The 26379-nt window shown below is 37.9% G+C and overlaps 1 protein-coding gene across 1 annotated transcript in view; it reads right to left on the reverse strand.

The window, feature by feature from the left end:
* Nucleotides 1–1585: 1585 nt before the first annotated feature.
* SUGCT (succinyl-CoA:glutarate-CoA transferase) overlaps nt 1586–26379 on the reverse strand; it is a 323796-nt gene continuing 299002 nt past the window's right edge. The window contains exon 14 of the mRNA XM_053997992.1: nt 1586–1864. Coding sequence (XP_053853967.1) covers nt 1701–1864 — 164 coding nt within the window. The 3' untranslated portion in view covers nt 1586–1700. The remainder of the gene's footprint in view (nt 1865–26379) is intronic.

A 26379-nucleotide genomic window follows, 5' to 3' on the forward strand; every position in this document is an offset into this window, starting at 1 on the left:
AAAAGGAAGGTGGACTATATCAAAATCTTTTCCAATTCAGTTTCAGTTCTTCCCCTACAGTGTCCCAATTCTCAATTCAGACTTATTTCTATTTTTATTTTAGAAATCACTTTTCCAGGATCTCATGATGTCTTTTGCACATGGATAAAGTATGGTGCTTTGTGCCAGGAATGCAGTGCAGAAAAAAAAAAAATTAGAAGAACACAAAAAAAGAGAAAACAAGCAAACAAATGAACCAAAACACTGGGCTTCAAAAATAAGCAACCACAGTGGGGTTCCACTGCAATTTGATTATATAATAACCTCTTTTCTTCCCCCAGAAGGTAATACAGAGTTGTGAAGTTCAAATGTAATACAGAGAATCTTGTTTGTTAGAGTGGAAACAAAGTGACAAGCTAGTTATAATGCCAGGCCTGTTTCTGATACTTTGAGAGAAACATGGATATTGTGTTGAGCGTCAATTTTAGTTTTATTCAGTTCTAGGTATAGAAAGGCTTTGCCTCACTCCCAGTGTGCACACAACAAAGGTTAAACCCTTCCCATACACTGAGTTTACTTTAGCTGTAAATTATATACTATCCTAGAGGAGCCTGTGATGTCTTCTGTAAGTGAAGAACTGCCAAATTGGTTTATAGAGAAGAAAGGGCTCTCCTCTAATATTTTCTTTATTATTTCTCATGGATCAAATTCTTCCACCTTCTTCCACTGCATGGTGCCTTACTCTCAAGAGCGACCCTGCTGAAGGATATGGTATTATGAAATTTGAGGAAGATCTGTCAACTCTCACCAGATTTTAATCATGGAGGTTGGACTGAGTCAAAAATTTGGTACAGATTTCAACCTGTACTTTCTTCATTATGAAGATGGTTTGGATGGTAACTAGAGTCAGAGACAGAGATCAGTACCTACCCACAGAACCATCAGACAAGTTTAGTATTCAACATTAAGCATGTGGTTTTCTGTGAACTAGTGTTTAATGAAGAGTACCCTGAACCTTTCTGAACAAAATTACAGAAGTCTATTGAGCCACAGTTTGTTTTTCAGCTGGTCTTGGAACAGGTATTTTTGATAACTGAAGAACTGTTCCAATTTCAGCTTCTTTCTGCTAACATGTTGAGATTGTCATGACTATGCAATGTAACGTAGAGATATATTAGTAATTTGGAATTCCATGGAATAGAGGAAAAATTTGCAATGGTTACTCTACTTTTGATCTAAAATAGAGATGAACAAAGTTTTCATGATGCATAATTCTGTTCAAAATCAATCAGATCAGCTACCAATTTGTAAATAAATTACTTTCTATTAAGACACAAAGCAGCTTTCTCTGAATGGAGAGTCCAGTATAAAGATTTTAAAGCTTCTGCTTCTTTCCACTAACATCATGTCTTTCTGAGGACAAATGTTTAGGCAATTACTGTAATTATAAGGACTCCATTTTCCATGTGAAGTAGAGAGGATGAGTAGTCACACAGGACTGTATAATTACATTTATTCCCAACCCCCTCAAGAAAATCTTTCACTCAGGCAGAATGAGATTGTTTATTTGATACATCAGTGTTAAAATCATACAAACACACATGGAAGAAAATTAGGAATTAAATTATGTCTTCTCTTTGAGTCCCATTAGGGAAACTGAAGGGAGCAAAGAGAGGACAAAGTAATGTGAACTCAGTGTGAAAGAATGTAGCTAATGTTCCTTATCTGACCTCATGCTGAGCCACAGCACCAGTGCAAAGCAGTTCTTCTATAGCGTCATCCTCATACCCCAGCACACTCTTCAGTATCTCCACTGTGTGTTGTCCAACAAGTGGAGGTGGTTTTGCATGTGACACAGCAAAGTCACTGTATCTGACACCTGGTCCTGAAAAAAAAAAAACCAAATAGGAGGGAAATTATTTTCCAGAGTCACTACCCATATTTATATTGATTTGTTAGTTTAAAGGAAAGTACCTCATTTTCACACCAGTTCTAATCGCAGTCATTACCATAGAAATGTTATATTCTGAAATTACAGACTAAAAAAAGATTCCAGTTTGCAATAATATACCAATAAACCAGTTTTAAATAGTTCACTCAAATGCAGAATTACTGGATAGTCACCCAGCGTTATGAAAATCTTCCCATTTTTTCCAGTGATATGTATATCAGGGTGCTTTGAGTCATATTATGTCACCAGTCTCCCACTCTGTACTACCTGAACAGCAATGCCCAGCCCACTCAGGCTGCAATGCAGAAATCCCCATATTTCTACAACCCTAGGCAGCACAAGTATTAGGACACAATTCAATGTCACGTTAACACACTTTTACTGATGTCAGAGCGGTGCAAGGACAATGGGTAGCACCATCTCCGGCCAGCAGCAGCTCAAGTACCTCTGCAGTGTGCTCCATTATCCTGCAGTGACACAGAACTGACAGCATGCACAGACATGGTATTCCTCAGTTTGGCTTACATGTTTTATCAAAAATACAAGTATCAATAGCCATAAGAAAATCAACAATGATTTATTTACTCTGGCAGGAATAATTTCAAAAGTGAAAATGTGGAAGATGGCAATGATAAGAAGTCTTCTATTGCAGGTAGTCAGATCTCATGTTTTAGTGGTGCTCTACAGTGAACTGATTTCAGTGTAGCTCCCTGCAGACAAATAGCTATACCCTTACTACCAGACTCAGAAAGGAGAATGAGCCACAAATTTGTGCTGGGATCAGAAGTGAGGTATGCACTCAGTGAAAGATTACCTGCCTCATGGGGAAAGAGAAGGCAATAGTTTCCTTAACTGCTAATTAAAACTCTTCTTTAATACAAAACTGAAAAACCTATTTGCTATTGGCAAAAGGATTCGTCTATTAATAGTAATGTTTTTTATTACATCATTAAAAGAATTTACAAAAAAGGTTATATTTCATTATATCTTTGTCTATGAAACTACAGCTTTACTTTGAAATGTGAAGAAATACATAGAACATTTCAAAAACCAGAACAGTATTTGTTTTATTTCTGAAGAAATAGAATATTGACCAGCAAGGGAAGTGAACTACAGCATGAATTGGTAAATTTACTACTGGAAGCTACTATTTATTTGAGGAGAGATGCTGGCAAAGGTCAATCAGCATGCCAAAACATGTAATTTTATTATTTTTTGCCAGTCTTTGTGAACTGTAATCAAATGTTTAACACTGTAAAATATCCACCTCCAGGAAGGACAAAATAAGACAAAAGTTGCCTAGAAAAACAGTATTTTTCAAGCTGATTTGGTACATTTCTGACAAGTATGCTCCTGGAAAGACTAATGGTTGGATTTGATGATCTTACAGGTCTTTTCCAACCCAGATGATTCCAGGACTCTATATATGGTTTCTGAGTTTAAAAAGGAAAGGAGTTACAATTGGGGAATTGCAGACCAAATAATTTAACTTCAAGTTCCATTCAATACTTGATAAAATAATCACAATGAAAATACTCAGCAAATGAGTAACAGCCAGCATGTACCTCTTCAGATCAAATTGTGTGTGTGATCTCTTGTCTTTCTACCAGGAAAAGGGCTGGAGGGGAGAGACATTCCATCTAAATTTAGATATCAATAATCTAGATGTAGAAGTTTAGTTCCTTAGACACTCTGGAGACACTGAAGATGGAAGTACACACTTACAGTGTCTTCTAAGACACTGGTAAATGAGTAAACCTGGCCAGATGGATTGCAATCACCTGTGTTTCTCCATAGAGGAAAGGGTAGACAAGTGCCCTAGATGGGGACCTTTACCACCCAGACATCAAGCCAGGTAAGATGACCCTTTGTCATGGCTTAATTCCAGCCAGCAGCCAAGTCCCACACAGCCATTTGTTCAGTCCCCCACCAGTGGGATCAGAGGGACAATCAGAACAGGTAAAGGTTGAAAACTGACAGGTCGAGATAGAGACAGTTTAATAGGGAAAGCAAAAGCCTTGCACACAAACAACAAGAATTCTCTACTTCCCATAGGGAGGCAGGTGTTCAGCCACCTCCAGGGGAGCAGGGCCATGTAACAGTGACTTGGGAAGACAAATGCCAAAACTCCAAAAGTTTCTCCCTTCATCCTTCTTTACCCCACTTTATATACAGAGCTTGATGTCATATAATCTGGAATGTTCTCTGGTCAGCTGGGGTCACCTGTCCTGGTTGTGTCTCCTCTCAGTCTCTCATGTGCCCCCAGTCTTGCAGCGTGGCAATATGAGAAGCAGGAAAGGTTTTGGGAAAGCCCTGCTCAACAATTTTTAAAAATCTCTATATTATTCAGCACAAATATGAAACACAGTCCCATACAGCCACTGTAAAAAAAATTGCCTCAACCCCAGACAAGACCAGCACACTCTTCAACCCATAGGACACCAAATCAAGATTTGACTTTCAGACAGAAAAGTCTCTGCTATTTTCCATAAACTGACTAAAGAAACAAGGTCTAGATAAATCCAAAGCCAGGTGCAGTACTGAAAGGGAAATCATATTCAGAGAATTGCTTCTTGGGATCTTCTAAAACAGAACATTTTAAGTGAGCTCCAGAGGAATCTGTTCAGTATGAAGCGCTTACCAGTTTATTTTTACCTGGATGGCTGATGGAACTCAGATCTTACCTGCTCAGCTTTCTGAGGACTTCAAAAGCTAAAACTTCCTGTGAAGCACATTTTACAATGACCCGGCTACATTGGAGAAATAAATAAAAGAGGGTGATAAAAGAGCTCTGATAAAAGAGGGTGAAATTCAATACTGTCAAGGGGAAGGAATTATGTTTCATTACATAAATACAGGGCAGGGGACAAACAGGAAAGTAGGAATAGTTAGGGGTTATTCTAGTTCATAATGTGAAGATGAGTCAACAACATCATGCTGTTGTGAAAAAGGCAAGCATCATACAGGGGTGTACAAACAAGAGCGATGCCTGCAGGACACATTTTTGCTCTACTTAGAGCTGGCAAGTCACAGCTGGAACAGTGTCTGGTGGGAGGCCCCCACTGCACAGCCATCTGGAACACCTGAGATCTTCCATAAGACAGCAACTGAAATTTTCACAGGAAACATGACAGATTTAACCAAGTGGGATCATGGACCTAAAGAGAAAGGCTAGAGAAAAACAACTTCAAAACTGTTTTCAAAAATGTATAAAAACCCCACCACTACCACTAAAATAAACCCTAACCACACCCCCCAAAATCCATGGAAACTTCCTGGAAGGGGGAAAGAAATCCTTTTCCATGTCCATGATTAGAAATACTTGACTTAAATTGCAACAAAGGAAACTGTAGGAAACAAAAAATAAACTTTTATAATGGTAGGGGTAGCAAAATGCTGAAACAAGCCATGGTAGGAGGCTGCGGAGTTTGTATCAATCCAGTCTTTAGAAAGACTTTAGAAAGGAGATTTATTCTAGAATAGTTGATCCCACAGTCTATCCCTGGAGCTTGCTGATGGATTAGATCTCTCACAGACCCTTTCACCCAATATAATATGAAAGCTAAGAAACAGCTCACATCAGGGATAAGTTTTCTATTAACTTGTTCCTCTGATTCTACTCACTTCAAACACGCTGAGTTTTCAGAGGAAAACTTCAGTGAGAGATCAGTACATATTAAAGGAAAAGGTGACATCACTGGGCAATATTTGAATTAATTCCTCTTCTTAGGAGTGAGTAGGAGCCCTTGGAGGGCAGAACTGGCACTAGTGCAAGCCACAGGAATGATCTCTGTGCCAGCTGAAATGCTTGTGTGACAATAATTTCAAAGTAAAAATGCCCTTTAGAGATTTATTAGTCTAGAAATTCAGCATAGTCACAGAACTATTATGCAATTTCTACTAAAAAGAAAAGATACAAAGCAATCTTATTTCAGGTGTGTGTATCTGGGAACTCTTTACAGCAAGAAATCAGCAAACCCTCAAAGGTTTAGTACCTATAGACTTTTCATTGCTTGTGCAAATCTTTGCTAACATAAAAAATTATAGATCTCAAACCCTGGGAGTTTTTGCAGTGATATTGAAAGACACAGAATAAATTCTCTAAAGAGAGAAAACCAAAATTGACATTGTGTGCAACAGACAGAATGCTTCATGCTTCCGAAAGAAAATTAATCTTACAAACTAGAGCAAGCTGGAAAATTGCACAGCAATTATAAAACCAGGGTCTTCCTTGAGCTTTTATTGTTTGATGCATAATTCATCACGCTACTTTTCACTTTGATAGAGTTATAAAGTTATCTACATTCATTCAAAGGAGCTACTTGCTAATGATCCATCATTAACGATTCTCTGTTCATTCCTTGTGTAACTTCTACTTGGCTTCTGTGTCAATTAGGAGGGTGCAAAGCTTGCCAGTCAGGCTTCAGCAATCCCACGCTCCTACTGAACAATGTGCCAGGAAAGCAACCAGCAGAATGCTATGCAAATGCTAATTAAACACAACTGCCTTATGAGGAAACCATCCCTAGAGGCAGAGAGAGATGAACTGCTTTAATTAAGGTCAAAAGCATTTGCATGTGGGTGAGTTACAGGAGCCTTGCAGATGTCAAACGGGCTTTTGCTGCGGTAGAAGAAGGGTGCCTGGTGAGAGGGTGTAAGATGATGGTCATCTGTGCATCCTTGCTGTCAGCAGGACATACTTAATTCAGGCATGAAGTTAAGGGGGCATTTATTGTCACCTGAAAAAAATAATGAAAGAATGAGTGGTAGCTGTAATTTACCTTTGTACTGTTAAATTAAAAGGAGTCTGTTTCTCTTTTTGCTATGATCATCACTGACAGTAAAGCAAAGAGCGCTTTCACCACATTTAAATTCTAAGCTAATATTTTGTTATTATTATCATCACTTGGATTTTGACACATTGCTAAAATACATGCTGTGCACACCACATAACCTACAAGAATTAATAGTGTGACAATAAATCAAAATTTTTATCAACTGTAACCACAATGACAATTTTACCAAGACATCTTGAATGCTTGAACTGAGCCTCATTACAAAAAATTCTTTTTCTTTGGGGCCTATCTACAATGGCACTGTTAAGCATCACACTGAACTATTAGTTAAAGACATACCAAACACATTAAAGCAAAAGAGAAAAATGAGATACAACCACTGAAACAGGTCCAGAAGGATCCTTCCTGCAAGAATGAGATGCCTTTGAATACTCACCCTAAACAGATGAAATACACAGCAGTCTTTGGAACATGTCTCTGGGCATTGCTGAGATTTGGGGCTGCAGAAACAAAGTCATTTTCACTCTATATGCAGCAGAAATTAAAGTTGGATTTGAATTCCATTAAATGAGCAAAGCATAGTATATAAAAGTGGGTAAAAGTAGTAATCTTTGTTTTGTCCTGACAAATAGCATTCCTCCAGCATTGTACAGCAACCACCGGAAAACACATTTTCTACAGCACAGGTTAGAGCATATTGAAGCAATCTAACTCTCAAACTATGTAGACAAAATCAGGCCTGAGGACAGCCAGGCTCAGGAGAAAAGTTATGATTATTTGTTATTATTCAAGTGGGACAAGGGAAAAAAGGGAAAATTTGAGCTAATAGGTAAGTATACATTCTGCTTGAAACATATCATCTACCTTTGCAAAAAAAGAGCAATGAGAAACATAGCACCACTTGCTAGTTAGTTCTACCCTAGTATACAGTGTAATTTATACAGATGTAGGAATCACATGAAAAAAAACAGTATTTGGTTTGCATTGCAAGGTTTTGGCTACAGGGGCAGCTTCTGGCAGCTGCAGGAAATTTTCCCTATATCCAATGAAGCCAATGCCAGCCAGCTCTAAGACAGACTCACTGATGAACAAGGACAAGCCAGTCAGGGACAGTGGTGATAGCAGCTCTGGGACTACATATTCAAGAATGGGAAAAAACCTGCAGAACAGTAACCAAAAGATAGAAGTGTGAGAGAAATAGCTCTGCAGATGCCATGTTCGCTGAGGAAGGAGGGGAAGGAGGTGCTCCAGGTATCAGAGCAGAGATTCCCCTGCAGCCCATAGTGAAGACCATGGTGAGCATGGTGTGCCCCTGCAGCCCATGGGGATTCATGATGCAGCAGAGACCAGCCTGCAGCCTCTGGAGAACCCCAAGCCAGAGCAGCCTGAAGGAGGCTGTGACCCCGTTGGAAACCCACACTGGCGCAGGCTCCCGGTGGGACCTGTGGACTGGTGGAAAAAGGAGCCCATGCAGGTTTGTTAGCGGGACCTGTGACCCTCTGGACTTCCACACTGTAGCAGACCATTTGAAGGGCTTCAAACCGTGGAAGGGACCCACCTGGGAGCAGTTCATTAAGAACTATAGCCTCTGGGAAGGATTTGTGTTGGAGAAGTTTGTAGAGGACTCTATCCCGTAAGAACCCCACACTGGAACAGGGAAGAGTGTGAGTCCTCCCACTAAGGAGGAAGGAGCAGCAGAAATTTGTGATGAACTGTTCACAACCCATCATTTCCCAACCCCCTGCACCATGGTGGGAGAGAAGGTAGAGAATCAGGAGTAAAGTTAAGGCCAGGAAGAAGAGAAGGGTAGGGAGAAGCTGTTCTTCAGATACAGTTTTATTTCTCATTATCCTACTGTGACTTGATGGGAAATAGATTAATTATTCCCCAAGTTGAGTTTGTTTTATGATGACACTGATTTTTCTGTGTCCTTATCTCAACCCCTTCCCCTGACCAGCAGAGGAGGTGAGTGCTAGAGCAGCTATGGCGGGTAGCTAGTGTGCAGCCAGGGTCAACCCACCACACAAAACAAACATGTATGCCTCTTTCAATAACATGGTGTTGCTACACAGCAGTTTTGCAATTCCAATGAAATATCATCAACAGTTAAGAACGATGGCCCAGAGCCAACACACTTGCACGCAGATCCCTTATATGCTACAGATCAAGTGTTTGGAGCATGCAATCATCTGGTTATGAAACCAGCCTGAAGGAGATCAGCAGGAAAGAAGCAGTGACTTCTAAGGCAATGAAAAGGAAAGCAATACAAAATAGGTCCATGAGAGGGACTTCATGGCTACTATGAAGAATATATAGGTGTTGGAAATGATGTGTGCAGGGATATGATATGAGGAGTAGACCAGGGCAACTGCATTTTGAGTGTATGGTTTCTTCCCATTGGTCTCAGCCATGACTTCTGTCAATCTGTTATTCCCAGCTGAGAAGATGGTGTGCCCAAGCACACAGCACAGCACAGTTTGGCTACACCATTTTTCACCAGACTTCTTCCCCTTGATGAAAGTCAAAGCAGAAAAGTACACAAGACAAAAAAGCTCATGATACAGTTCTTACTAGTATGAGTAGTGCACACAGGCTTCAAAGTAATCTCCAGAATTAATGACCTGCTCCATCTCAACTGGAAAATTCTCATATTTTTCTTTTTCTTACCAGAGATCTGAAAGTTTAGGAGCATGGGAGACTTTTTGGGAATCTATTTAATTGCTGGGAAAAATATTTCTTTTTGCATTACATTAGACCAGGTGATCTACCTTTTAAGAACAACTCATAATAGATTGGGAAAAAAAGTAATTAAGGAAATAATATTCAAAGTCTTGCTCCTCCTTCCTTACTGCTGCTTCCACTTCCTCCCCCACTTAGAGCACAGTCACATAAAGTGTTCACCTGGCATCCAGCACAGCTGAGATGGTGGAAAACTTTGGCAGGATTAGTAGGAATCAGTAACTGAGACTGGAGAGGATGGACCAGCTTGAAAATGGTAATAAAAAAAGTAAACCTTGCTCTAGGTGCTATAGGAACACAAATATAAATCATCAGTAAATACTAAACAGTAAAATCAGTAGGGCAGTAAATAGCATCAATATTAGCAATATCTACAAGCCACCTTTTCTCCTTTGGACAATTCTGACTTCTGTGGAAGAGGTATGAGGAGAGTCCAACTGCACACAAGTCAAGAATTTTAAAACAGAAGCATTGTGAGAAGAATGACTTGACAGGCAGAGGGTAAATACATATAATCTGTGATAGCCATGATGGGTGTTTAAAAATGAGACCACTTTTAAACCAACACTTAGGCATTCAAAACATCCCCTACACAATTCTGAAAATCCTTTGCTAAGTACATTTATAAAAGTACTTTCTCACCTGAAGCTGCATGTAAAGAAATGCATTAAAAAACATTTAATGTATTTCCTATCAACCAACATCTTGGATATAATGAGTGTAAATCCCACTCAACATTTATATAACTCTTTACATTTTCCAAGAGACACAATACTAACTGTACCTAATTAATATTACATGACTGCTGGAGTAAAGGAAATAATTTATCAGTCACTCTGGTTGCATATTTGAAAGTAATCCCACATAATTGTTCTATCTGAGTAGGACAATTTTGTGATAGGACTCTTGGCACCCAAAAGCTTTAAAAAAAGTTGCAGTATGGTGGTGTCTACTTCTTCCCACATGTATCATCTCACAATGCTGAAAATTTGTCCCAACTTTTTGTATAGACTCACATGGTCCCACTCCTTCCTGAAATCCCCAAAGACTTCAAGAGAGGATTTAAAGAAAGACAGGAAGGAAGATGACCAGTAAGAATACACAGAGGTAGCAATTTTAAAGAACCATAAATTCCCTAGGCAATAATCTGTAGCTCCATTTCCTAAGGAAACAAGTTTATGTGTGTGTGCTGTCTTTCTAATCATCTGTTTGTTTGCCTTGTCCCTGCCACACACAGTAACTTCTGAATCTGTCAATCTTGACAAAAGTATAGAAATCCCAAGGTAAATAAAGTTCTTAACAGTGTTGTGAAAAATGGTAACTGCTGAAGGATAGGTGCCCAAATTACTGCCCTGATGACACTCAGAAAAAAACCCCAAAGAATGCAATTGTTATATATTCTGTTTGGCCGCAAATGGCTTACCAGTAAGTACAGACACAGCTCTGTCAGATACATCTAGCATATATTGTAGAAGGCTTAAAGGATATGAGGATAGTTCAGGTCATAATAAGGATTATACATAGAGTTTATCAAGGATATAAGTTTGAAGGAAAATGCTATTTAGTTCCAGAACTTCTTTTAAGTATCTTTTCTAGAGTACTGTGGAAGGTGTGTTCTAGGGGTTTCTTATTGTTCTTGCAGGAAGGAGCTGAAGAACTACATGGCAAAGACAACTTGCTGGCAGAATCCCTGCAAAACTCTAAAAGGAAAATCCTGCAGACACAAGACTAAACTACTGAGAATCCAAGCTAAAAACATAATTTGTCTCAAGTCATATATAAAATGCAATACATAATCCCACCACAGGATGCTGGTTAACCACAGGTTGTGTACCTAATGCAGAAATTACAGAGTGAAGCTGAACTTGTACTACACAGGAGGTCAGATCATAATATGATCTGAGCAAAAAACATTAATTTCTTAAATGCCCATAAGCAAAACTGTTTCCACCCCAACAGGTCTGGGGTTAAAATGGCCTATCTGAATCTCCTGTGATACTTAGAAGGTCAAGACGCATATAGTTTCATGTTGCATCTTTACTGTAAGCCCAAAGGCCTTAACTACGGTGTCGTATGGAGAGTAATTACAGAAGTATGTTTACACGCATGGAACAAGAAAAAACAAAAAGCCACCTAAAATGAGCCTCTTGTAAGGACAGAGCATTGCCTAGTTGCAACACACTCGCATGATCTGAAAGGTGAATCATGCCCCCAGCTGAACAGGAAGGCAAGCAGCTCCTGGATGCTCTCCTACTGAGCCTGGTGAAAACTATTTCCGAGTCCCATGCCTTGTGGTTAGTGTGAGCCTGCATGTTGGAATAAGACACGCCAGCCAACCCAGAAAGTGTTTGTATCTCCTCAGTGCACCAATTTGTCCTTTCCTGTGTCCTGTCTCCAGCTATAAGTTAGATTCCTTGGCTCTTCAGAGACCCAAAAAGTAATCCTCTTAGCCAGCTGTACATCATCAGAGTGGGAGCAGATGAGCTCTTCTTTGCAGATGAGCTTTTCTTTAGGCAACCAGCTGAAGCCCAGATACACGAAGCTGATAATTCAGGGATGCAAGACAATGCACACTGAAGGACATGCACAGCCTAATCCAAAGTCTGGGTATAATTTGTCTTGCTTACTCAAGGGGCACTTTTTCAGGATAGGAGGCTTTAAGCTTTCTCCAAACAACTGGTGTAAATAACTAAAAATTAAAAACATTTGGGCCTTCCATTAACACAAATTCAAAAGAATATTCAAAAAGCTCTCCTAAGAAACTTTTGAAAATGCATTTCTTGTTCCCAAATGCCCTGACAAGGTTCACAAGCCTGATATTCCAGCTCCTAGGGAACATTCTTCTGTGGCTTGTCCTTTAAGTATTTCTGCAGTTATTTCTGTACCCTTCTGTAAGCCTGAACATCAGAACACAGCACAGATTATTTTGCAGAAGATAAATAATTTTCTATGTCCCTTTTTTATGCCTCTAAAGAGCAGACCAGCTCTTTGCAGTACACCTTGTAATGGGAATTTACGTTAAAATTATTATTTTTGATGGCTCCCATCATGCTTTAAGTCTCTTTTCAAAACCAAAGGTGTTTGTTGCACAGTCCTATTCTGGAAATTCTGTCTGATAGTATTAGACCCCACTGTAACATCCCCTTTGACAGCAACGGTTGGCAGCCAAAATAGAAAGTGAACTGGATGGCAATTGGTTTGTGGCAGGAACAGTCTACCAAATTGCTTTGCTTAAGTTCCCTAACCTCACCACAACCAACTTAGTACAGGTTACTTATTCATTTATATAGGATGATTAATGTCTTACAACATCCATATTAGCCCATCAAGAGAAAGAAACTGAGAAATGAAAGCCTTCCTCAGTCCACCTGTAGCAGAACTGCTTCCAGTCACTTTTTAAGACTTTTACATTGATTATTTTTTTCCCCAACAATCATGTATTGAGGAAGTGATTGTTCAAAGGCTTAACTCTCAGAAGGAGTATATTATTTTTAAAAGCAAAGACTAGACATTTAGTTAGATGTCAAATCATGTGTCTGTCATGTGCTGTATGGATATTGTCATGCTCCTTTATTCTATGTCTTCAGGTTGTTCTTCTGTGGCCACAATACACAGGAATATAAACCTCCACATTTGGAAAATTCAACAGTCAGTTAATACTTTCTTCCCTGGTTAGTGATACAAAATAAATATCTTCGGAGTGAGTATTAAAACAATGGGAAAAGCCATCAGTTGCAGCACAGCCAAGGAAATTCTGTAGGTTGAAATTCTTCAGCACAGATGAGAGCCAGGTAACTCTATGTTTGAACACCATGGAAATATGTGAAAAACAATTTTCAAGCAAGGCACCTATGATTAAGTAGGGCTGAGCACTGTGCACAGCCTGATCATTCTTCCAAAAGCTCTCCCACTCCACCCTCCACTTACTTCTGCTGTCCCCTGTGTAGCAGAATGAGGCTAGTTCTAGTGCATAGGGACTTAGCCTGGCAAAGGAAGACGGGAAGGGATTTGATACTTTGTTTTGAATTACTTGAAGAACTGCAAATTACATTTTTAGCTCTTTTTGAGTAAGGTGCCCAGACTCTTTAAGGCATAGGCTACTAAAAATGCTGGCTGAGTTTTGAAAAGCTCTGTGCAACCTGGGATGATTCTTTGACTGTCATACTTGAGACATCTTTAAAGGGGCCCATTTTCCTGTAAAAGCCGAGGACATTTGAAAACCTTTCCCTTTCAGGATGAATCCGTTTGACTGTGGAGAGACATCTGGTATTCAAAGTAGACAAGAAGAGAGAGTATCCTTTCTTGAGCAGAGGAAAGTAAAATTCTAGACATATAACTCTTTTCAGCCATTTCTTTTTTTTTTTTTTTTTTTCAATTTCCTATTTAGAATAAGTCATAAGGTTAATCTCAAATTCTTTAAAGGGAAGCAGTGTGCTTAAATTGGAGTCTGTAAATGGGGTTAGAGAGAGAGCGCACTGCAGATTAGGCTGGGTTTTTCCATTGATTTGTAATTTGTAAGTGACAATTTGATCAATTCTGTCTCAGTGTGGAGGGCTGGGAACAGTTTTTCTTGTTTTCCATTGTTTGCTGCCAATACCTGACATGTTATATTCAACTCATCTTCTTGCAAATATCAAATCAGTATGGGCAGGAGAAACAACCATGTCAAACCACACAGTCTTCAGTATAGTTGCTGGTTCTGCAGGTGCACCAGTGCAAGCTTGTGAATGTCACTTAAGTATAGGCTGGTTCTCTATCAAAGTTATTGTGGTTTCTAACATTTGCCAGCCTTTACTTCATCAGAAGGATTTCAGTTTTGTATTGTACCCTAAAGTGGGCAAAAGAGTCAGAAATCATCTCTCCTCCCCCACAAAGGCTAGTAGAATTAACAACCAGAAATTTACATCAGACACATCCATGAAGAGGAATGAGGCACGAGGTTAGGAAGCCATCCAAAGAATGGTTGCCTACCTCCTTACTAAACTAAATTGAGCTAAAGTCCCTTCTTTGCTCAAGAAGACAATTGAAAAGCTGGGGAATAAAAATTATAAGCAAATTGAAACCAGCCATGCCTAACCAATACCCTAACTTAAATGTGCACATATCAGTTTCATAAAAAGTTTCCCCATTCTCTTTTTCCTTCTCTTAATACTTTGACTGTTTCCTTCAGTTGCCCTTTAAACTGCAAAACAAAATGCTTTTACTGACATGGTTTGTAATTTTGAAGCCCAAATCTTAAGCAGCAGGTGCTTAGTTTAATGGAATTTTTCCATCCCCAAATGTCTGGGATCACCATTTGCATGTCCCTCCTACACAGCCCCTCAGCTTTTATCCTTTGCCATTTGTTTTTGTGGATTTTCATTTAATATATTTCTTCTGCTTTCAACAATCTGCTTTTTCAGTACAAACCCTTCAACCACTCCTCTTATTTTAACTCATACGATTGGCAAGTGCTGTCTCCTAAAAATCCATATAAAATATGAAAGTCCTTGCTGCCTCTGGTCTTGCTATCTCTGACTTCATTTTCAGCTTTGCTCTGTCTCCTTTACACTGCACTGGCAATTTGAAAGGGCCTTAGACTGGTTGTAAATATTTGCACCACAGGAACGATTACATTTTAATTGCCAGAGGTCCTACGGCTTCTCTGCACACACACACACAGACAAGACCCACAAACCAAGAAAAAAAAAAAAAAACCCAAACCCAAAAATCTCAGCAAATCAAGAAAGAAAAAGAACAACAAAAAAAAATCAACCTGAACCAAAATAACAGTTGGGTTTAGTTCATACAGTTATTTTGAGCAAGTCTGTGTGTGGGCACATTTGTTCCATACTAACAGGTTTTGTTTCCATTTTATTTTAGCTTTTTGGTTGATTTTCCTTGAGTCAATTTTCTCTTATAATTTTCTTTTTTTTTTTTTTTTTTTTTTTTTTTTTTTTTTTTTTTGAGGTAATGTTAATTATTTTTACAGGCCTAATCTTAAGGAAAATTCAAGGAAAAAACATCAATAGTCAGGTTGCAATAGCGTATATAAAAGCATGGATTAAAAGTAGCTGTGTTGAAAAAAATGGGATTCACATACTAACATTGGAACTAAAGATGCTGAAGTAAGTGAACGCCTGCTCTGCCATGGTGCTGGTAGATTGCTCCTGAACAAGGTACAATTTAACAAAGTCGAATCATCCGTCCAATCATCAGATTAAAATTCCAGTAATAAGGAACTGATTCCCTGTATCCAGAAAGACCTTTCCAAAGTTTATGTTTTAGTTAGTCCACCAACTGTATCTGTATTTGACATGCATTTGACATATTAAAGAACAGTTTCTTTTTTTCATTTGCCTTTCTATTGCTTATCAGATACACTTACATATCACTATATAGCTCTTGCCCAAAAAGAAATTACATGCTGCAGAAATGACCAGAACTTTATTTGCTAAAAATTTTGACACAAATTTGACTGAAAACTCTGCCTTTTAAAATACGAATTTGCATTGCTCAGCAGTAAATCACAAGGGCTCACATAGGTTTCTCACAATTAAATTTTAACTGAGCTTTCCATTCTTAGCAAGGCAGCCCAGTTTCAGAAAGCCATACCAGCCACTTCCTAATCCATAAAGCTCAGAGGCTATCTTCTGCACTGAGCATGCAAAAATGTTTAATACTAACACAACTACCTCTCACAGATTATTCTGATTCTCAGGCTGATTTCTAAGCCAGCTGTTTTCAGACTGATTCAATGTGCAGATTTCATTTTAAACCAGAGTAATTCCCTAGTTACTTGCCATATAACTAGATCTTACAGGTGTAGGGCATGTTTGTAATGTTTGTTAATCTACTTGCAGGGAAAAAAATCATAAAATCAAATAATTTGTGTTGCTTTCTTGGATTCTAATGTTTTCTTCCCAACTTTCAGATACTATATCAACAGAAGAATGCCAGGAATTACATCATGCTTTATATATGTACCTGTTACAGATTATATTCGTTAATTTCAAAGCCAGCTGCTATTTTTGTTTAAAGTAATCCTTGATGGTACACTTTTTAAACAAATATACTATATATGTATTACATTCCAGTAAGAGCAACTGCTTGCTATGAAATACAAAGATTTAAATTTACCTTGATTACAGATCTTTTACATTATAGCTTTGTTCTTTTCCACGTAAGTAGTGCAACTAGCTTCCTGCTCCTCCCGGGGCTTATTCTCTGTAGAGCAGTTTTGATAAAGAAATAACACCAAATACAAACAAAAATGATGAAAATGTATGAAACTCATCAGAAGAAACTAATCATCATCTAATAGTAAGGTCAACCATAGTACAGACTATTGAGCTAGGAATTCAAACAATTGGATTTTAACCAATCAACTCTGTGATCACAGGTAAATCATGTTCCATTGCCATATCTTTGTATTTCCTGTACAGTTGTGTTAGACTTGTCTATTTAGATTACAAAATGTTAGGAACTCCAGTCACTGCCTAGTATTTGTTTATACAGTGACTGAGAGAATGGGCTCCACTTTGTATTGGAATGAAATACAAATAACAATTTTCTGATATTCTGTCTCACAGAGATGCTTCAGAGGAGTATGAACCACTGTCCCAAGTTATATCTGATAAATTGTGTATTACTCTGTGGTGGGAAAGATTTCTTTCTAATCCAAAATACATCTGTCTTGCCGTGCTGCAAGTGATAGTTTCTGGGCAGAGAGCATACTAATTGCAGGATTAAACTCTTAGCTAACTCTTGGGTGGAAACAGTTTCCCATAATGTGGTAGAAAACACATGTTGGCCTCTGTCTGCAAACTCTTGAACATCACAGCCCTGATCTTGACTGGGATATTTAGGTACTCTATTGAACTATGTCTGTGCAATATAATGCAATTAAAATTAAATAATAACAAGCTATCAAAAAGTATTATTGAGATTTTACTGGCTCCAGTACTGCTTAGCCAGGCTTAGTTGCACTTTGAAGGCAGAGACAATTGTGCTGAATGTAATGAATTCTGCACCTCCTTCAAGTAAGTAGCACAGAAACTTAGAGCTGAAAAATTAACTGTGATTTCTGCTAAGCATCTTAGGATCATTTTAACGTTACAAAGACTCAGGGATTTGAAGCTTTTTAAATCTAAAGTGTATCTTTGCTTATAATATCTTCCTGTAATATTTCTCATTTCTGTGGATGTACATATTATATCCTATTCTCAAATTTGAATGTCTGACACAGCTGATATGACACAGACCCCATTGGCAAGCTTCTAGAAACAGCTGGCCCCCAACATCTTTTCTTCCCATGGGTATGTTGAGCAGGCAGATACCAGACTGCCAAACACAAATGTGGAGGAAATATTTCAGAAATTATTCTGTGTACATCTCATCTTCTTAGGGCTCTCCAGTCAAAAGCCTAACAAAATACTAAAATTCCCATATTGTTAAAATGTACTGAAGATGCTGGAGGCAAATGCACTTTTCAAGAAAAACTAGATTGTTTGATGAAGCTACTTCTTGTTTCAATCTTATTTTTATGGTTGTGGCTGCAGTGCCAACACAATCAAGAGTTCTCTATTTTGTAATATTGAAGCAAAGTCCTATGCCAGAAAGCATTAGTAAACCTAAGAGCAAAGTTAGCTGGGTGAAGGGGGTGAATGCAGTAGGATGAGGTGTGCAGTGGGTTGTGGCAAGAAATGTTCTTTACACTCAGGAGATCACAAAAACAGATTTCTGTTTGGGAAAACACAACTCTTCTAGAGAACAGGATTAAGGATTCTAGAGGAGAAGGTAATGACTCCCATTCTTAGCTTCTAATCCCAGCATACCTTCTAACTACTCTCAGCCCTTAGCCTAACCAATCACCTGTTACCACAGAGAGGTCTGCCTTTCCAGCTAAGCCATTTCCGTATTTCTCTGCTTGGCACTACTCTTTGGCCTCATTTGCCAGCTCTAATCACATGTGGACAAACCTTCTCCCTTTCACAGAGACCATAAAAGCTAACATTAAAGCAGAAATACATTCATAGTGGCTCAGTACACAAGACCAGTCTCTGAAAATGGTTTAAAAGTAGATGCTCTTGAAGGCATGTGAGAATACAGGAGGAACATCCAATATTTCCCCATGATAGTTTTACAGCCTCTAGCAATTCATCGTCTAGCTCCAGTATCCCACCCTTTTCTTATGCATACTGCCCCATTCTTCCCAAATCCCTCTCCCTAGTCTCCTTTTAACCAACACCTACTTAAACATCCTGAGGTTAATCAACACAAGGAACTTAATACACCATGAGATAATCTATCCCGTATAGCTCAATTACTCATCAACTTTTAATGTTCTTTTTTGTTCCCAAAGCCCACAACTCCCCACATATTTTCCACTGAAGCCTAAACTTTATTCTCACTTGCTCCTTTTCCCACTCCTTCTCCAAAACCTTCTATTGACCTTAAATATAGAATACTCTAAATGTTTGATATTCCTCACTATTTACATTTTTCCAGTTTCTTCATTAATCAATGTACTCCCTCACCTATTTCTTCCATAAAGCTGACCAGTTGCATATTGTGCAATGAAAGCAATGCTTGAGACAGAAAGATTAGCAAGTGTTCTGACTAAATTGACCATATTTGTTGAATTCTTCTTCTGGATTTCTTAGATCTCTGCAGATGGGATTAATGATAAGCCAAGTAACCCCACTTTGCAGCATGCACTGCACCATCATGTTTTAAGCAGGTGTGGGAAAATTCAGCAAAGAACTAATGACTCCAGAAGTGCTAATAGAACCTCAATTCATGATGAAAGATATAACACCCATTTAATACACAGAGAGAATTTTTTGTAATTTCTATCTAGGTCATCCAGTCTTCTTTAGAGGCCAACCACAAACCAAACAAAATCAGAATCAGATCAAAAAATCAAATACAGTGGACTTTTAAAATTTTACATTATTTAGAACTTTCAAGGAAACTATATCATTTATGTACATGCAACAGCAATCTTAGGGTACTACAGACCTCTACATCAGATATGAGAAACAGCCTTTCTTGTCCGGGAAATCCAAATGTTGTTTTCTTGAGTGACTCGAAGGACATGGCCAGTGCATCTTTATTCGCTCTCCTAGGTCAACCAACAGGAGTAGACTCTTCTCTGTAAAAAGTCTATATACTCAGTTTCATGAGCGTGGCACTGCAACAGGCTAATCCAGGAGAACAAATGCTTTCTCTTCATCTTTATTCTCAACCACCTTTGACTCATAGCATTTCTAGAGAGAAATAAGACCACAGTTTTCACAAATGGCTCTGTAGGAGCTCAGGATGCTTTTACTATTAGATCTGAGATGTTTGTGGTAGCCCTAATTGAAAGAAAGAGCACTCTCAGAATCTCAGTCCTTAATATATTAATATATATATATAATATATGTAATATATTATACATATTATACATATATATAATATATGTAATATATATATAATTCTGCTGGATAACGAAAACCAAGAAACCAAATCACTTATCAACTTTGAAAAGTTTGTCTTAATTAGTATTTTTGTGCTCTAGCTTCCCTCTTTTATAAAGACTTATCAATAATTTTGAAAATATTATACAATATCAGTCCAAATTCTATTAAAATAACTGTGTTCTGCTTGATTTAGAGACACAGATGTGTGTGTTCTACACACGTGGAGAACACATCTGATTTGTATGGCGTACTTGCTATGACATGTGGAAACTGCTGTTAAAATCTATGGCATAGTTGCTTATATTGGATGTTTTTAGATTGAGAAAGACATAAAGTCATTTTTTTTCATTATTTTTAATGAAAGCAGTGATTATTTCCCATTGATATTAACTTATATTTTAAAACAAGAACAGTTTTTAATGGGGTTCAGGTTGAAGTTTTTTAATTAAGCTTTGACTCTCACTATGCACCACATTTAAAGACCATAAGTAGTGATGCTTTGAAATAAGAGATTTAGAACCAGATTTGAGAAATATTTAGTTATTTAAGCATAGTGCAAAATCAATTTAAAGGATTGTAAAAAATAACTTAGGAACCAACATATTTTGGTAAATCTGTGCTTTCAGGTTTTCTGAGCATCAAAATAAGGTCCCTTTCTGAGAGGCCACAAACTGATAATGTTGGGAAAGTAAATCACTGATGACTTAAAATCCTTTATGTGTATTCTGGATAAAAATGTTAATGAAGACATACAAATAATGTCCTATTTTCATTACAAACGAATACCAAGTTGAAAATAACCTTTCAGGGAGAAACTGCAATTAAAGGAAAGTTCTTAAGAAAGGAAGAAAAAAGAAGGGGGAAAAGAGAAAACAACCGTGAATGTGGGAAAATGCTATCATGATTTAGGAGAAGTGCTTATATTAATCCACATCTGAATCCTCATCCAGATATGTCAAAATCAATGGTAATAATAGCAACATGGAACCACGGACCATGTGGAAAAATTCCTTGACTGCACTACAGCACTGTAGTATAGGAATGGGAATACATTGAAGTCAACATCTTTCCAAGATTTGAAAGTTTTAAATTAAGTGGTAGAAACGGTGAAGGTCTGAGGTTTATTAACAGACTGATCTACAAGGTGTAGCATTTCCCTGAAGTGCAAATCAAGTGTTGCCAGTGGTAGAGGAGTAAGTTCTTCCGAACTGTTAAAAAAGAGATGAAAAAGGATGAAAAACTCTATATATAGAGTTGTAATACATTCTGCATAAGAATGAATACACATAAAACCCCCATTATTAGCATGCGATGAATTCAATATAAATTCTTGATCTTACACTACAGTATAACTATGAGTAATTTACATTAATTAGTGGCATAAAGATTTTGAAGAAGAAATAAATTCCTTAACAGAACATCTAGATTTCTGTTTCAGCTGGTTACACGCAGATAAGCATCTTACTTATATACACAGATGTACTGGTATTATATAGATGCATGCACATTTGCACTTACAATGAAATGATTACAAGATAGACATTGATATATATATACACACGCAGAGCAAACATACAGCCACTTCCATTTCTAAGACACTGAGATTATTAGGTGCTTACTCTCCACATAGAGGATATTATTAACATGGTTTCAGGTTGCTACCTTCTCAAAAAAGTCTGATCCTTATCAAACATCTTTGACATTCCCAGTACAAATCTGATGGGGAGCCACCATTGGATAGAGACATAAAATTCTAGCACTTGCACTCACTTGCTGTACAGCTTTACATAAAGTAGCTACTCTGTGAGTTTGTGATCCAGAAAATCATTTCAGCACGTGCTTAAATAACCCAGCCTCCTGAGCTGCAATGAGTGATGATGCTATTTGCTGACTTAACTCTTAGGTTATTGTGAAGATGTCAGTAACACTAGCATGGAGAGAGGAAGTTTTTAGAGCAGCTAGAGCATTACAACCAATATGGCAAATAAACTTTCCTTAGAACAATAATAAACTTTTTCTGTGATCCACACCAATCTGCCTGGCTGCAGCAGGGTTGACAACTTTACACTTAGTGAACACCTTCTCTTTGTGGTGTGTGTCCTACTCAGCCCTAATCTCCATACTGTCCACAGTCTGGCCAGGCATACCACTGTCTCATTTGCATTGGTATATCCTGTTTTCTTTCCAAAACAAACTAGAACAGGTGAGAGCAAGGGGCAATAAGAGTGCAGACCACAGAGAGTGGGGATGTTTAGCCAGTCGCAACTGTGAGCTGTGAATGTCCCTGAGTTGCAGACTGTTAGAGATCAGACATAAAGAGCAGAGGTAGTGATAGACCAGAGCCTAGAACATGCCATTCCTCCTCTGCAGGAAGGAAAGAATGGCTCAATGATGAGTAGGTAATTCAAGGACAAGAAATTCATTTATTGTGAAATTATAGGGAAATTTATCTTTGTCCCTGTGAAATGGGGAAAACAATTCTTAAGTGGTTCCCAATATGAGGTTTATGATTTTATCCATTGCTTTGATTAAATTATAACAGAGCCATTAAAGTATCTAAGGCAAAACAGAGCTGTATTTTCCAATTAAGTTTATGCAAAAAAAAAAAAATACTAACATTGGTACAAATGAAAAGCCAAACTTTTTAAAAATTTTGTATGAGTTAATTACTTCTTGTGACAAAAATGAAATAGACTGCTATGATTACTAAGGGCATACTGCAATACTAGAATGGATACTTCCTTGCTTATTTCAAAGACAAAAGCAAGGTCACTTTGAGCATTTATGCCCAGGAATTAGCCATCTCCTGTGGAGAACTAGTTCTAAGAAAAAACAGAACTTTATTACCAATACCAACTGAAAGTGCCAAATTATTTAGAGACAAGTGAAACTGCTATCTTTTTGATGCAGCCATCTAGTCAGGAACATGCCTACTACCTGCCTACTAGATCAGAACAGAGTCCTTGAAGTGATTTTATGCAAGTAGCTTACAACTGCTTTGAGATGGATATGATTTAATAACTTCAAGAAAAGTCTTTTAGCAATTCAGATCTCAATGGCCATATTTCTGTCATACATGAAAATGGTCTAATCATCATGTTTCAATTAACACCTCTTACAGCACAACTTACTGTCCTTGTCTCAGTTTCCTCTCAACATACAGATGACAGATTCTGAAAAGGATCAAATAATATAAAGTCTTCCAAAGGACTCCTCATACAAAGGATGAGACACTGAAAGCAAAGAAAATGAACCTTCATTTTAGCAGTGTGCCTTTAAGGCATTAATAACAAAGGCTAAAACAGCAACAGGAAACTTTTCCAAACTGGTTATGTTTAGCTGTTCTAATTCTGTGTACTGCTCCAAGGAATTTGAACACCCACTGAAACCAAGGATCTTCCTTTACACAAGGAGATATAAAACATAATCCCATCAACTTTAAGGCAAGTAAATTCCAAGAGATTAACTAGAGTGATTTATTTGCAACAGGTTTGCTGCAATATTAACTTTTCATTACAAGTACACAATGTTTGTCTTTTGCAAAACAGTTCCACTTCTTTTTCTATCAGAGGGCCACCAATCCTTCATGCCAGGATTTCATAAAATTAATAAATCTACTTCCATAATCCTTGGTGCTTTTACTGACAAATGTAATAAACTACAGGATGCAAAACTCTGCAAGGGGATTCACTTTCTTTTTTTCCCTTGACAAGCTTTACAGAGTAGCACGTGTGACATGCTCATGTGCTGTAAACCTAATCCTTAGCAATTTCCTCTTTTTCCCAAATAACTCAAGTATTTTATGAATAGTGAAGGATTTCCTTTATCAAACAACACTTTTTGGTTGTTTGGGGTTTTTTCCCTATGTGAGTCCTTCTCAAAGAAATACACTTTGAAACAATTGTATGTAGACTTTCAAAAAATACACTTCTAAGGAAACAAGTAAAACTTGACTGAAAAGTAGGTGTCCTACACATTAAAGAGAAATGAGAAGAATTGAGAGAGAGAACTGAGAGAACTGAGGACAAACCTGATGGACCTACAACCAAGGGAGTCTTTCTAGCCCTCTCACAGCGGGCATTTCAGTGCCACTTTTTATGCTTTTATCTCTGTAAAAGATTTGCCTTTCTTTGTTGTTGCAAATCACATATAGATTGATTTTTCAGCATTGATGAGCCAGTGAGGTCACATAGGTTCCTAATATTTTCTGTTCTTAGTCCTCCCCAAAATTTGGGTGCCCACCACTCCATCTGTAACAGAAGGTGTTGTCCTACTCATAGAACAGCCACACTTATATGCCTGTCTTCTGCAGCTAGGCCTGCACCTCTGTCTCTGACCCCATCCTTTGCCATCTGGAATTTTAGTTGGCAAGTGTGTTAGTGCACACACGTGGGCCTACAGTGATGTGATTTCAAGTAATTTTGTGGAAACAATGCCAACACAATGGAAATCGAAGTATACTGTAGCATTGATCCATCTGCTAAAAAACTCTGATTTTTTGCTACAGAAAGAGCAGTCTGAAATACAGCTCTTCAGGAGAAAGCACACTGGTTCATATCATCTTCCTGAGACCCCACATAATGGCTCTAGTCAAAACTTTACCTTATCCTTCTGCTGCTGAGAGACACCCTTGATTTGCCTGAGAAGTGGGGAATAGGGCATTGTAAGCACAATTAGTCCATTATTTCTTGTTTATTCTAAAAGGACCAATAAAGGAATGAACACAAATCTTAGCTGGAATAACTGTAACAAAAAACAGTTGAGTATGTTTTTTGATAGTTGGCTACCTTCAGGAAGTCTCAAGATAGTCTAAAACTCCCTCTTCATCAAGAAGAAAGACTGCTCAAAATTTCCTTAAACTGACAAGCAACACTTAAGAAATTAATCAAATTGAAACAATTTTCATTTTGCTACAAATCCAGCTCCAAATTAAATATTACAGGAGCACTGAAAATCTGAAGAAAATGCCCCTTGAGGCATAGAAAACAATTAGTGGGCAAAAAAAGGAGACTTATTCAGTGCACCCCTCACCCTAGAAGTCCAAGCCAATTACAGTAGAAATAGTCAGTGATTCAGCACAAAGGTTCCTTGGCAGACTAGTGAGGAAAAGGCACAACTCCAGCTGGGTCACTCAGAGAAAAAAAAAAATGCAATAGTGCATCATAAGGGCAGGATTTGAGTTTGCAGCCCTTAAAAGGGGGGGCATTTAATTCAATAATATAATTTCTAAGAGGGCCTTCTTCATTTATATTTGTTCTCAAAACACAAACCTAAGAGTCATTTGTAGTCACAAGGGTCAAAAAATCCTGCAACTATCAAGAGTCTCTCTCATAGCTTAACTCAAGGAACGATGCATTTCTGGAGATTCTGATACTTCTGGGAAGAACAGAGTGCAATCCAAAATTTAACCATCAGAACCATCAGGGATTCTGTCATCCTTTTCCCTGAAAAAAAGAGAAGGGACAAAAAGAGGAGCTTCATGTAGTTGCCCTGAAGACATGTTGGAGTCTTGATTTTAACTGATGACAGAAATAATCAGAAAAGGAAACTCGGGGGTTGTTTGGAGTTTTTTTTCTTTTCTTTTCTTTTCTTTTTTTTTTCTGACAAGGGAGCCAAAATTTTGGTCATTGTCAGAGACAAGACAAGATGAGATGCAGACCTTCTATCTGCCATAGACTGAGAACTCCAGTTCTTGAGTATGCATGAAACATTCATAAAAGTAATCTTGGAAGAGCTATAGATTCGAAAAAATATAATGGAGAAGATACAATAGAGGAAGGAATCACAAAATGTGGAAAGAGTGCACAGCTATGGAGGCAAACAAAAAAAAAATAGAGTTAACTGTTTAGGACCCAAAATACTAGACAGAGCAGGAGGAGGAGAGGAGAGTTTGATGTTAAAAGTGATGAAAAGGTGACTGAGATCCTTACCATTGAGATTCAGAAAAAATACAGGAGCAAGAAGATGGGAAATATGAAGCAGAGTCATCAACTGCAGCTGAGGAAGTTCTTATGATCACAAGAATTTTTCAAAATGTTCTCAGCCACCTGTGGTTGACTCGGTGAATCATGCAGTTAGGAACAGGAATGAAATAACTGAGCTAAGGGACAGTGTGGTACAGGCCAACAGCTGATTTGACAAAAGATAGCAAAAAAAAAAAGCTAATTTGAATGGATTGTGTCTGAAAAAAAGTCAACTGCATGGGCTTAAGCTTCACACAGAAAGAAAAGGAAAGGAACTTCAAGATACATTCTCAGCTTCTGCAGTTGTCCAAGAAATGCTTTTAGCAATGAATTTATCTTGAAGATAAAGCTGTAGACAGAAAAAATATTTGTATTTTAGGAATATTTGAAAAGCATATGTATGTATGATCTTATTTGCCTAAAAATAAAAAGATAACATTAAAATAAAAGCTTTTACTATTAAAAAAAAAAAAAAAAACCTAAACAAACTCCATGTCTTCTTACCC

The sequence above is a fragment of the Vidua macroura genome, chromosome 1 (assembly GCF_024509145.1).
Source record: "Vidua macroura isolate BioBank_ID:100142 chromosome 1, ASM2450914v1, whole genome shotgun sequence".
Classification (NCBI taxonomy): Eukaryota; Metazoa; Chordata; class Aves; order Passeriformes; family Viduidae; genus Vidua; species Vidua macroura.